Source organism: Mobula birostris, chromosome 13 (genome assembly GCF_030028105.1).
Source record: "Mobula birostris isolate sMobBir1 chromosome 13, sMobBir1.hap1, whole genome shotgun sequence".
NCBI classification, from domain to species: domain Eukaryota; kingdom Metazoa; phylum Chordata; class Chondrichthyes; order Myliobatiformes; family Myliobatidae; genus Mobula; species Mobula birostris.
In genome coordinates, this window is record NC_092382.1 from 98,113,755 (window position 1) to 98,126,698 (window position 12,944).

Here is a 12,944-nt window from a genome sequence, read left to right on the forward strand (position 1 = left end):
TCTCCCTCTCCCTCTCGCCCCCTCCCACCCCACCCGACGGATAGCAGGAGGGAGAGAGGGCGATGGAGAGAGAGAATGGAACGGGTGGGGGCTAAGAATAGGGAGGGAGGCGGAGGGAGGTGATGGGGAGAGATTAGTGTGGGGAGGGATCGGGGGAGGGCAGGGAGAGAAAGTGGGGGGGGGGAGGAGGGAAGGACAGAGAGAGAGCAGAGAGGGGAGTGAGGGGAAAGAGGGAAGGGAGAGAGATGGAGAGGGAGGGGGATAGAGAGAGGAGAGGGATAGAAGGAGAGGAGAGAGGGGGAGGGATAGAGGGAGGAGAGCGAGATGGAGAAGGCGAGTGAGGGAGGGGGGGATAGAGAGAGAGAAGAGGGATAGAGGGAGGGGAGAGAGAGGTGAGGGATAGAGGGAGGGTAGAGAGATGGAGAGGGCGAGTGAAGGAGAGGGGATAGAGAGAGAGAGAGGAGGGATAGAGGGAGGGTAGAGAGAGTGGAGGGATAGAGGGAGGGGAGAGAGATGGAGAGGGCGAGTGAGGGAGAGTGGATAGAGAGAGAGAGAGAGGAGCGATAGAAGGAGGGTAGAGAGAGTGGAGGGATAGAGGGAGGGGAGAGAGATGGAGAGGGCGAGTGAGGGAGAGGGGGATAGAGAGAGAGAGGAGGGATAGAGGGAGGGTAGAGAGAGTGGAGGGATAGAGGGAGGGGAGAGAGACGGAGAGGGCGAGTGAGGGAGAGGGGATAGAGAGAGAGAGGAGGGATAGAGGGAGGGGAGAGAGATGGAGAGGGCGAGTGAGGGAGAGGGGGATAGAGAGAGAGAGGAGAGATTGAGGGTGGGAAGAGAGAAGGAAAAGGAAGTGAGACAGTAGTCGAGAAGTCTGCATGTTGGGACCCACTGACAGGGTGTGTCACCGCCTGATTTCCTGAATCATTTGGAAATAATCTCGCTCACTGTGGTGAGGACACGTCTCGGGGGCAGATTACGATCTAAACCGTCCAGCCCAGCTACTTGCAGCTTCGGAGATAGATCGAGGTTCGAGGCGCAGCAGGGCCCCGGCGTGGAAAAGCCGGAGCAAACTCGGCGTACAAGTACCCCGCTCCCTCCCCCGAGCACGCTGCCGCAGGTAGACGGGGCGGCGAAGACGATCTCCTTCAGGCCGGGCGCCGCGTAAGCAAGCTGGTATGTTGCGTGTGGTGGGTTGAGCAAGACGCTGGTGAGGCCGTGCTTGGAGTATTGCAACAAGCAAGAGAAAATCGGCAAGTTGCGGGAAATCGAAAAGCAAAACACACGCACAAGAATGCTGGAGGAACTCGGCAGGTCAGGCAGCATCCATGGAAAAGAGTAAACAACCGAAGGAGGGATCTCGGCCCGAAACGTCGACTGTTAACTCTTTCATAGATGCGGCCTGGCCTGCTGAGTTCCTCCGGCATTTTGTGCCCGTGTGTGTGTGTGTGTGTGTGTGTGTGTGTGTGTGTGCGTGAGTGTGTGTGTCGCTTTGAGGACCGAGCCCAGATTTTACGGCGTGCCGTGGGCGAAGATGCCCTTTGAGCTGGCAAGAGTGCAGAGAGAGATTTACGAGGATGTTGCCGGGACCCGAGGGAGGGAGGGGTTGGGTGGGTTGGGAATTTATTCCCTGGACTGTGCGTGTGTGTGGTGGGGGGGGGGGCGGGGAAGGAGGGGTGACCTTACACTGCCGGCGTTTTGGGCGGCAGCGAAGGTCCTCCGACTCTGTCCATCCTCGGCCATCTTCTCCACTGCGCCCCAGGGTCCTAACCTCCGCCTCTGCGGCGCGGACGGAAGCACCGGTGACAGGATAAACCTCAGTGGCGTGAATAAAATCATGAGGGCGGCCACAGATAGGTGAATGCACACACTTTCTAACCCACGCCCCTCACCGCCAGGGTTGGGGTACCAACAACCAGAGAGTTTAAGGCGAGAGTGAGAGACATTTAATCGGGACCCGAGGGGCAATCCTTTCACCCAGAGGTTGGTCGGTGAGTAGGATCGAGCTGCCAGAGGAAGCGGTTGAGGCCGGTACAGTAACATTTACAAAGCACTCGGACAGAGAGGCCTGGCGGGGGGCGGGGGGCAGATGGGACAAATTCAGACAGGCTTCCGGAAGGAATCGGGGCCGACAATAACGGCTGAGCCGCAGGAACCGTTTCCCAGCTGTTCGACTGGGAATACGGCGGGGGCCCCGGTGCAGTCTGGCACCGGGACAGAATTGGCTCCGGGCTGATGGGACAGGGAGTGGGCTGGGGGGAGTGGGGAGAGGTGCTGAAGGATGGGCCGGACGACCTGATCCTGCGATTGTTTCCGACAACTAAGAGTGTGCTCGCTCCCAGGGATCGGCCGAGAGAGAGGCAGAGAGAGAGAGAGAGAGAGAGGTTGAGTAGTCATGTCCGTCACGCCAAAGCAAGTCCAAGAGTACTGGAATTGGCACCAGAGGTGAGCTGTGGTAGAAACGGGGAGGGTGTAGTGGAGTGAAGGGGTGGTGGAGACGGGGAGGGGTGTAGGGGAGGGAGGGGATGATGGTGACGGGGAGGGGTGTAGGGGAGGGAGGGGCTGACGGAGACGGGGAGGGATGTAGGGGAGGGAAGGGGTGATGGAGACGGGGAGGGGGTAGCGGAGGGAGGGGCTGACGGAGACAGGGAGGGGTGTAGAGGAGGGAGGGGGTGATGGAGACGGGGAGGGGTGTAGCGGAGGGAGGGGTGACGGAGACGGGGAGGGGTGTAAGGGAGGGAAAGGTTGGAGACGAGGAGGGTGTAGGGAGGGAGGGGTGAAGTAGACGGGGAGGGGTGTAGGGGACCGTGGTGGTGATGGAGACGGAGAAGGGTGTAAGGGAGGGACTTGGTGATGGAGACGGGGAGGGAGGGGTGATGGAGATGGGGAGGGGTTAGGGGAGGGAGGGGTAACGCAGACGGTGAGTGTGTAGGGGAGGGGGGGTGATAGAGACTGGTAGGGTGGATGGGAGGGAGGGGGTGATGGAAGCGGGGAGGGGTGTAGAGGAGGGAGGGGTGATGGAGATGGGGAGGGGTGTAGGGGTGACGGAGACAGAGAGGAGTGCAGGGGAGGGAGGGAGACGATGACGAGGATCGCGAGGGTGACCGAAAGGTGGAGGGATGTTTGGCGAGGGAGGGGGAGATGGAAATGGAGGGGTTTGTAAGGGAGAGAGGGGGTGATGGAGACGGGGAGAAGAGTGGGCGACGGAGGGGTGACAGGGACAGAGGGCGTGTAGAAGAAGGGGTGCAGTTGAGGGAAAGGGGAGGAAGTGTGACGGAGATGGAGAGGTGTAAGGGAGGGGTGTGGGTGGGGGAGAGGGTGACGGAGACAGGGAGGAGCGCAAGGGAGGGGGAGGGGGACGGAGACGGAGCGGGAAGCAGGGGAGCGAGAACGTGACGGGAATGAGGGAATGGTGGAGACTGGGAGGGGCATGGAGGTGGAAGGCGTGACAGGGACGTGAAGGGGCGTGGGGGGGGGAGGGCTGACGGGGAGGGGGAGTGGTGCTTGGATGGGAGATGGTGAGGCGCATGGCGAGGGTTGCAGGGAAGGAGTGGTCACTGTGTGTTTGAGGGAGAGGTGACGGAGTGGGAGGGGGGATATGAAGGGGCCAGATGCCGTCACACACTCAATCCCCTCCTCTTCCCTCCCCACCCCCTCAGTATGGGGAGGGATTCCTGCCTGGAGAAGGCGCCACAATCCCTGGGTCTGCAGGTGTGGCGGGTGGTGAAGATGAAGCTGGTGCCGGTCCCCAAGGGCGAGTTCGGGACCTTCTTCACCGGCGACGCCTATCTCGTCCTTCACCGGGGCGACGAGGAGAGGTCGCACGTGCACATCTGGCACGGTAGGTGCAGGCAAGAGAGTGGGGTGGTGGGGTGGTGCCGGACGGGGCAGATCGGACCCCAGACAGCTGCTGTCCCGTGATCTCGCCCCCAGCTCCCTCACAAACCCGTCTCCACCTCTCCTCACTCCATCTCCCCCGTCACTCCCCTCTCTCCTCCCCATACCCTCCCCACCCTCACTATCTCTCTCCCCTCCCTCTCTCTCCCCCTCGTTCTCTCTCTCCCCAGCCCTTCATTCTCTCCCGCTCCCTTCCCTTTCTTTCACCCTCTATCCCCCTAACCCTCCCTTCCTTTCCCCCACTCTCTCCCTCGCCCAAGCTCCTCCCTCCCCTTCATTCTCCCTCGCCCTCCCCCTCAACTCTCCTTCCACCCTCTCCCCTTACCCTCTCACCCCTCACCCTTGCCCTCTCTTTCCCTCTCCCCTCTCCACTCACCCTTACTCACAACCTCCCCCACACTCCCTCATCCTCCCCTCCCCCTCCGTCCCACTCAACCTCTCACCTGCTCACCCTCCCTCCACACCACATTCTCTACCCCTCACCCTCACCCTCACCCTCTCCACTCACCCACCCCCGGACCCCCAACCTCCCTCACCGTCACTCACAACCTCTCCCACACCCTCGTCCCCACTCGCCCTTCCCTCATCCTCGCTCTTCCCCTCTCTCACCCTTACTCACACCCTCCACCACCCTCCCCCTCCCCGCACCATCATCCTCATCCTCCCTCTCCGCTCACTTTCCCCTTCCCCCTCCCTCAACCTCACCCTCACTCAAAACCTCTGCCACACCTTCCCTCTCCCCCACACACTCATCCTCACTCTCTCTCCCTCACCCTCTCTCCCCCTCACACTCCCCTCTTCCCTTCATCCTCACCCTCACTCACAACCTCCCCCACACCGTTCCTGTCACCACACCCCCATCCTCACCTTCTCTCCCTCACCCTCCCCTTCACTCTGACATTCTCCCGCACACTCGCCCTCACCCTGCCTCTCCCTCTCCCCCTCACATTCTCTCTCCATCTCACACTCACTCAACCTCCCTCAAACCCTCCCTCCCCCGACCCTCATCCTCAATCTCACTCCACCCCCGCCCTCCCTCTCACCTCACCCTAACTCACACCCTCTCCCACACCCTCATCCTCACTCTCCCTCTTTCCTCGCCCTCCCTCATCATCACCCCACCCTTCTCTCCCTACTCTCTCTCCCCTTCACACTTCCCCTCTTTCCTTCATCCTCACCCTCACTCTTATCCTCATACCCCATCTCCCCCTCACCCTCTCTCTCCATCTCACCTTCACCCTCACTCACAACCTCTCCCAGACCTTCATCCTCACTCTCCCTCTTTCCTCGCCCTCCCTCATCATCACCCTACCCTTCTCTCCCTACCCTCTCTCCCCTTCACACTCCCCCTCTTCCCTTCATTCTCACCCTCACTCTTATCCTCAGCCCCCATCTCCCCTTCACCCTCCCTCTTCATCTCACCCTCACCCTCTCCCACACCCTCCCGCTCCCCCACACACTCATACTCACCCTCTCTCTCCCTCACCTCCCCCACACCCTCAGCCTGCCTCTCTCGCCACCATCCCTCACCCTCTGTACCGCTTACCCTCCATTCCTCTCCCTTCACCCTCCCTCTCGCCTCTCTCTCTCCTCCTCACCCTCTGTTTCCATTTCACCCCCACTCACAACATCCCCCATAACTTACTCCGCACTATCTATTCTCTCTCTCTCTCTCTCTCTCTCTCTCTCTCTCTCTCTGTCTCTCTCTGTCTCTCTCTCTCTCTCTCTCTCTCTCTTTCTCCCCCATCTCCCGGCTTCCCACCAACAAACAACCCATGACAAACGACCAACCACCTGTGACTCAGAACATGAGCTGTCGACTCCGGGAAACTGAGTGTCTAGGTTGCGTAATCAGTTCAGCATTAAGCTGAGTGAAGTTATCCAGGTTGGTTCAAGAGCCTGATGTTTGAGGGGTAGTAACTGTTCCTGAACCTGGTGGTGTGGGTCCTGAGACTCCTGTACCTCCTTCCTGATGGTTGAGGGGGAATAACTGTTCCTGAACCTGGTGGTGTGGGTCCTGAGGCTCCTGTACCTCCTTCCTGATGTTTGAGGGGTAATAACTATCCCTGAACCTGGTGGTGTGGGTCCTGAGACTCCTGTACCTCCTTCCTGATGGTTGAGGGGGAATAACTGTTCCTGAACCTGGTGGTGTGGGTCCTGAGGCTCCTGTACCTCCTTCCTGATGTTTGAGGGGTAGTAACTGTTCCTGAACCTGGTGGTGTGGGTCCTGAGACTCCTGTACCTCCTTCCTGATGTTTGAGGGGTAATAACTGTCCCTGAACGTGGTGGTGTGGGTCCTGAGGCTCCTGTACCTCCTTCCTGAAAGTTGATGGATCATAACTGCCTGGAATTTCCCTGCCGCGTAGCCCTCTTATTTTTCTAATCTCCATGTACTCTATCTAAGAGTCTCTAAAAACCCTATTGCATCCGCCTCCACCACCGTCGACGGCAAGTTTTAAATTCACTCACATATGTTGAAATTTGTGGTGTTTTTTTCTTTGGTAGAACAGCGCAATACGTAAAATTACTCCAGGGCTGTGCAAACGTCTTAGGCACATTAGCTATACTTATTTTTAAAATAAATTTGTATATATATAAATTTGTGCACAGTACTGTATAACACTACGAGGAGCACAGATTTAAGGTGAGAGGGGCGAGATTTAATTGGGTTATTGGTGAGGTTACACTTGGAGTTCTGTGACCTGTTTTGGCTGCAGGAAAGACACCACTGTGCTGGGAAAGAGGGCAGAGACAGATTTCGAACATAGAACAGAGAACATAGAATAGTACAGCTCAGTACAGGCCCTTCGGCCCACAATGTTGTGCCGACCCTCAAACCCTGCCTCCCATATAAGCCCCCACCTTAGATTCCTCCATATACCTGTCTAGTTGTCTCTTAAACTTCACTAGTGTATCTGCCTCCACCACTGACTCAGGCAGTGCATTCCACCACCAACCACTCTCTGAGTGAAAAACCTTCCTCTAATATCCCCCTTGAACTTCCCACCCCTTACCTTAAAGCCATGTCCTCTTGTATAGAGCAGTGGTGTCCTGGGAAAGAGGCGCTGGCTATCCACTCTATCTATTCCTCTTATTATCTTGTACACCTCTATCATGTCTCCTCTCATCCTCCTTCTCTCCAAAGAGTAAAGCCCTAGCTCCCTTAATCTCTGATCATAATGCATACTCTCTAAACCAGGCAGCATCCTGGTAAATCTCCTCTGTACCCTTTCCAATGTTTCCACATCCTTCCTATAGTGAGGTGACCAGAACTGGACACAGTACTCCAAGTGTGGCCTAACCAGAGTTTTATAGAGCTGCATCATTACATCGCGACTTTTAAACTCTATCCCTCGACTTATGAAAGCTAACACCCCATAAGCTTTCTTAACTACCCTATCCACCAGTGAGGCAACTTTCAGGGATCTGTGGACATGTACCCCGAGATCCCTCTGCTCCTCTACACTACCAAGTATCCTGCCATTTACTTTGTACTCTGCCTTGGAGTTTGTCCTTCCAAAGCGTACCACCTCACACTTCTCCGGGTTGAACTGAATCTGCCACTTCTCAGCCCACTTCTGCATCCTATCAATGTCGCTCTGTAATCTTTGACAATCCTCTACACTATCTACAACACCACCAACCTTTGTGTCGTCTGAAAACTTGCCAACCCACCCTTCCACCCCCACATCCAGGTCGTTGATAAAAATCACGAAAAGTTGAGGTCCCAGAACAGATCCTTGTGGGACACCACTAGTCACAATCCTCCAATCTGAATGTACTCCCTCCACCACCACCCTCTGCCTTCTGCAGGCAAGCCAATTCTGAATCCACCTGGCCAAACTTCCCTGTGATCCCATGCCTTCTGACTTTCTGAATAAGCCTACCGTGCAGAACCTTGTCAAATGCCTTACTAAAATCCATATAGATCACATCCACTGCACTACCCTCATCTATATGCCTGGTCACCTCCTCAAAGAACTCTATCAGGCTTGGTAGACACGATCTGCCCTTCACAAAGCCATGCTGACTGTCCCTGATCAGACCATGATTCTCTAAATGCCCAAAGATCCTATCTCTAAGAATCTTTTCCAACAGCTTTCCCACCACAGACGTAAGGCCCACTGGTCTATAATTACCCGGACTATCCCTACTACCTTTTTTGTTCAAGGGAACAACATTCGCCTCCCTCCAATCCTCCGGTACCATTCCCGTGGACAACGAGACATAAAGATCCTAGCCAGATCTCAGCAATCTCTTCTCTCGCCTCATGGAGCAGCCTGGGGAATATTCTGTCAGGCCCCGGGGAATTATCTGTTCTAATGTATTTTAACAACTCCAACGCCTCCTCTCCCTTATTATCAACATGCTCCAGAACATCAACCTCACTCATATTGTCCTCACCATCATCAAGTTCCCTCTCATTGGTGAATACCGAAGAGAAGTATTCATTGAGGACCTCGCTCACTTCCACAGCCTCCAGGCACATCTTCCCACCTTTATCTCTAATCGGTCCTACCTCCACTCCTGTCATCCTTTTGTTCTTCACATAATTGAAGAATGCCTCGGGGTTTTCCTTTACCCTACTCGCCAAGGCCTTCTCATGCCCCCTTCTTGCTCTTCTCCGCCCCTTCTTAAGCTCCTTTCCTGCTTCCCTATATTCCTCAATAGACCCATCTGATCCTTGCTTCCTAAACCTCATGTATGCTGCCTTCTTCCACCTGACTAGATTTTCCACCTGACTTGTCACCCATGGTTCCTTCACCCTACCATTCTTTATGTTCCTCACCGGGACAAATTTATCCCTTACATCCCGCAAGAGATCTCTAAACATCGACCACATGTCCATAGTACATTTCCCTGCAAAAACATCATCTCAATTCACACCCGCAAGTTCTAGCCTTATAGCCTCATAATTTGCCTTTCCTCAATTAAAAATGTGTGAGGATGTTGCTGGGTTTCACGGGACTGAATTAGAAACATAGAAAACCTACAGCACAATACAGGCCCTTCGTCCCACAAAGTTGTGTCGAGCATGTCCCTGCCTTAGAAATTACTAGGCTTACCCACAGCCCTCTATTTTTCTAAGCTCCATGTACCTATCCAGAACTCTCTTAAAAGACCCTATCGTGTCCATCTCCACCAACGTTGCCGGCCGCCCATTCCACACACTCACCACTCTCTGAGTAACAAAACTTACCCCTGACATCTCCTCTGTTCCTACTCCCCAGCACCTTAAAACTGTGCCCTCTTGTGGCAGCCGTTTCATCCCTGGGAAAAAGCCTCTGACTATCCGCACGATCAATGCCTCTCATCATCTTGTACACCTCTATCAGGTCACCTCTCATCCTCCGTCGCTCCAAGGAGAAAAGGCCGAGTTCACTCAACCTATTCTCATAAGGCATGCTCCCCAATCCAGGCAACATCCTGGTAAATCTCCTCTGCACCCTTTCTATGGTTTCCGTGTCCTTCCTGTAGTGAGGAGACCAGAACTGAGCACAGTACTCCAAACTGGAATACGGAGAGAGGGTACTTAGATTAGATTAGATTAGGTTAGATTATGAGGACACTCAGTCCCCGTTTATTGTCATTTAGTAATGCATGCATTAAAAATGATACAATGTTCCTCCGGAATGATATCACAAGAAACACAGGACAAACCAAGACTAAAACTGACAAAACCACATAATTATAACATATAGTTACAACAGTGCAAAGCAATACCGTAATTTGATAAAGAGCAGACCATGGGCACGGTAAAAAAAAAGTCTTCAAGTCCCGATAGCCCCATCATCTCACGCAGACGGTAGAAGGGAGAAACTCTCCCTGCCATGAACGTCCAAGCGCCGCCAACTTGCCGATGCAGCACCATTGAAAGCACCCGACCACAGCGGACACTGAGTCCAGCCGAAAACTCCGAGCCTCCGAGCAGCCCTTCCGACACCGAGAACCGAGCACCATCCTCTGCCGAGCGCTGCGACCCCGCCCCGGCCACCGAGCAACAAGCAAAGCCGAGGATTTGGGGCCTTCCCTTCCGGAGATTCTGGACCACACAGTAGCAGCGGCAGCGAAACAGGCATTTCAGAAGTTTCACCAGATGTTCCTCCGTGCTGTCACGTCCGTTTCCATCAAATCAGGATTGTGCACGGCACCCTACTTGACAGATAACAGATATCATTCACCGGAGAGGCCGCTGCATGCTGCGTCACGCCACCATCTTCTCCTCTCCTGAAATGATCAGAATCAGGTTTAACATCGCCGGCGCAGGTCATGAAATTTGTTGTACTTGCGGCAGCAGTGGAAAGCAACTCATGATAATATGAACTGTGAACTACACTGAGAGATGTAATCGAAGATCAATCAGTAGTGAAATAGAAAGAGAGGAGGAAGTTGGTGAGGTGGTGTTCTTGGGTCCAATGTCCGTTCAGAAACCTGATGGCGGAGGGGAAGGAGCTGTTCCTGAATCTCTGTGTGTGTGTGTGTGTGCGCCTTCGGGCTTCTGTACCTCCTTCCCCGACGGTAACAACGAGAAGAGGGCTCCGTCCAGAAGTTCATGAGGATGATTCCGGGAATGGGGAGGGGGGGTTAACAGGCGAGGAGGGCTGATAGGTGGAAGTCGATAGTTTCCTGATCGGTCGGGGCATCAAAGGATATGGCGAGAAGGCAGGTGTATGGAGTTGAGTGGGATCATCCGGGATTAGCCATAATGGAATAATTGAGCAGACTCGATAGGCTGAATGGCCTAATTCTGCTCCTATGTCTTATGGTCTTATGTCCTGAGTTGTGATGGCCCCTAAGAGCATAAGACATAGAAGCAGAATTAGGCCATTCAGCCCATCGAGTCTGCTCCGCCATTCAATCATGGCTGATTCTTTTTTCCTATCTCCTCCTTCTCTTTCCCAGATCCCCGCCTTCTCTCCAAAACCCTGGATACCACGTCTGATCAAGAACTTATCAATCCCTGCCTTAAATACACCCAACGGCCTGACCTCCACAGCTGCACGTGGCAACAAACTCCACAAATTCACCACCCTTTGGCTAAAGAAATGTCACCACATCTCTGTATTGAATGGACACCCTACCCTAAGGCTGTGCCCTCTTGTCCTAGACTCCCCCACCATGAGAAACATCATTTCCACATCTACTCTGTCTGGGCCTTTCAACATCCGAAAGGTTTCAATGAGATTCCCCACTCATCCTTCTGAATTCCAGCGAGTACAGAGCAGAACCATGAAACGTCCCCTGTACGATAACCCTTTCATTCCTGGAATCATCCTCGTGAACCTCCTCTGGACCCTCTCCAACGCCAGCACATCTTTTCTAAGATGAAGAGCCAAAACTCAAGGTGAGGCCTCGCCAGTGCCTCAGCATCTCATCCCTGCTCTTGTATTCCCGACCTCTTGAAATGAATGCGAACACGATCGTGTGGAAAGTCAGAGGCTTTTTCCCAGGGTTGAAATGGCTGCCACAAGAGGGCACAGGTTTAAGGTGCTGGGGAGGAGGTACAGAGGAGATGTCAGGGGTAAGTTTCTCACACAGAGTTTGGTGAATGCGTGGAATGGGCTGCCGGCAACAGTGGTGGAGGCGGATACGATGGGGTCTTTTAAGATACATTTAGATAGGTACATGAACCTTAGAAAAATAGAGGGGTATGGGTAAGTCTAGTAATTTCTAAGGTAGGGGCATGTTCGGCACAACTTTGTGGGCCGAAGGGCCTGTATTGTGCTGTAGGTTTTCTGTGGCGTTTGCCTGCCTCACCACCGACTCTGCCTGCAAGTTAATCCTCAGGGTGTTCCGCACAAGGGCTCACAATTCCCTCTGCATCTCGGATTTTTTTGGAGGATTTTGAATCCTTAATGAAGGGCGCCGCCTCTTCGGGGCATCGCTATTTGGAGGTGTCCCGGGTTTGGGGGAGGCTGGTTCCCATGAGGGAGCTGACTGAGATGGAAGCTTTCTGCAGCTATTTTTCCCGATCCTGTGCGGTACCACCACCCAACCCCTCCCACCCACCCCACTCCCCGCCATACCGGTGAGAATACTCTCCGCAGTACATTTGTAGAAATGGGCAATTGTGCTCGGTGACAATCCAAATCTGCTCAAACTCCTGATCGAATATAAGCGCCGTCCTGCCTCCTGTGCGGGCGTGTGGCCAAGTGGTTAAGGCGTTCGACTAGCGACCTGGAGGTCGTGATTTCGAGCCCCAGCCGAGGGAACGTGTTGTGCCCTTAATCACACATTGCTCTGCGACGACACCAGTGCCAAGCTGTATGGGTCCTAATGCCCTTCCGTTGGATAACATTGGTGTCGTGGAGAGGGGAGACTTGCAGCATGGGCAACTGCTGGTCTTCCATACAACCTTGCCCAGGCCTGCGCCCTGGAGAGTGAAGGCACAAATCCATGGTCTCGCAAGTTTTATGATCGTGCCTTCTTTGTAGCTGCATTGAAATGTTGGGTGCATGTTAGATCCTCAGAGATATTGACACCCAGGAACTTGAAACCGCTCACTCTCCCCGCTTCTGATCCCCTCGGCGAGAAATACTATGCCCTCCCTTGGCTTCCCCTTTCTGAAGTCCACAGTCAGTCCTTCGGCCTGACTGACCTTGAGCGCCTGGTTGTTGCCTGCCGCACCTCTCCTCCAGCTGGTCTATCTCGCTCCTGCACGCCCTCGCGTCACCGTCGGAGATTCTGCCGGCGGTGGCTGGATCATCAGCAGATTTACACATGGACCTTGAGCTGTGCCCAGCCGCACGGTCGTGAGGGGCAGAGAGGTTAAAACAGTGGACCAAACAGGCATCCTTGTGCCAGCGTCACTTCTCAGCGGAGGAGGTGCTGTTATTCCCGAGGGGCACAGGCTGCGGTCCTCGGACTGGGGAGTCGAGGATCCAGTTGCAGAGGGAGGTACAGAGGCCCAGGTTCTGTAGCTTTTCATTTGGCATAGTCAGAATGATGGTGTTAAATGCTGAGATATAGTCAGTAAACAGCATCCAGACAGAGGTGGTTGTATTGACCAGGTGTTCCAAGACCCATTGAGATCACGTAGGTGGCGACAGGCA

General features: G+C 54.4%; 1 protein-coding gene across 3 annotated transcripts in view; it reads left to right on the top strand.

Annotated features, from left to right (window-relative positions):
* The first annotated feature begins 843 nt into the window (after positions 1-843).
* capgb (capping protein (actin filament), gelsolin-like b) overlaps positions 844-12,944 on the top strand; it is a 19,755-nt gene continuing 7,654 nt past the window's right edge. Inside the window, exons 1-3 of one of the 3 annotated variants that reach the window (XM_072275575.1) lie at positions 844-1,170; positions 2,320-2,439; positions 3,654-3,835. In XM_072275575.1, coding sequence (XP_072131676.1) covers positions 2,390-2,439; positions 3,654-3,835 — 232 coding nt within the window. In that variant the 5' untranslated portion in view covers positions 844-1,170; positions 2,320-2,389. The other 2 variants (XM_072275574.1, XM_072275576.1) reach the window with 2 other exon arrangements.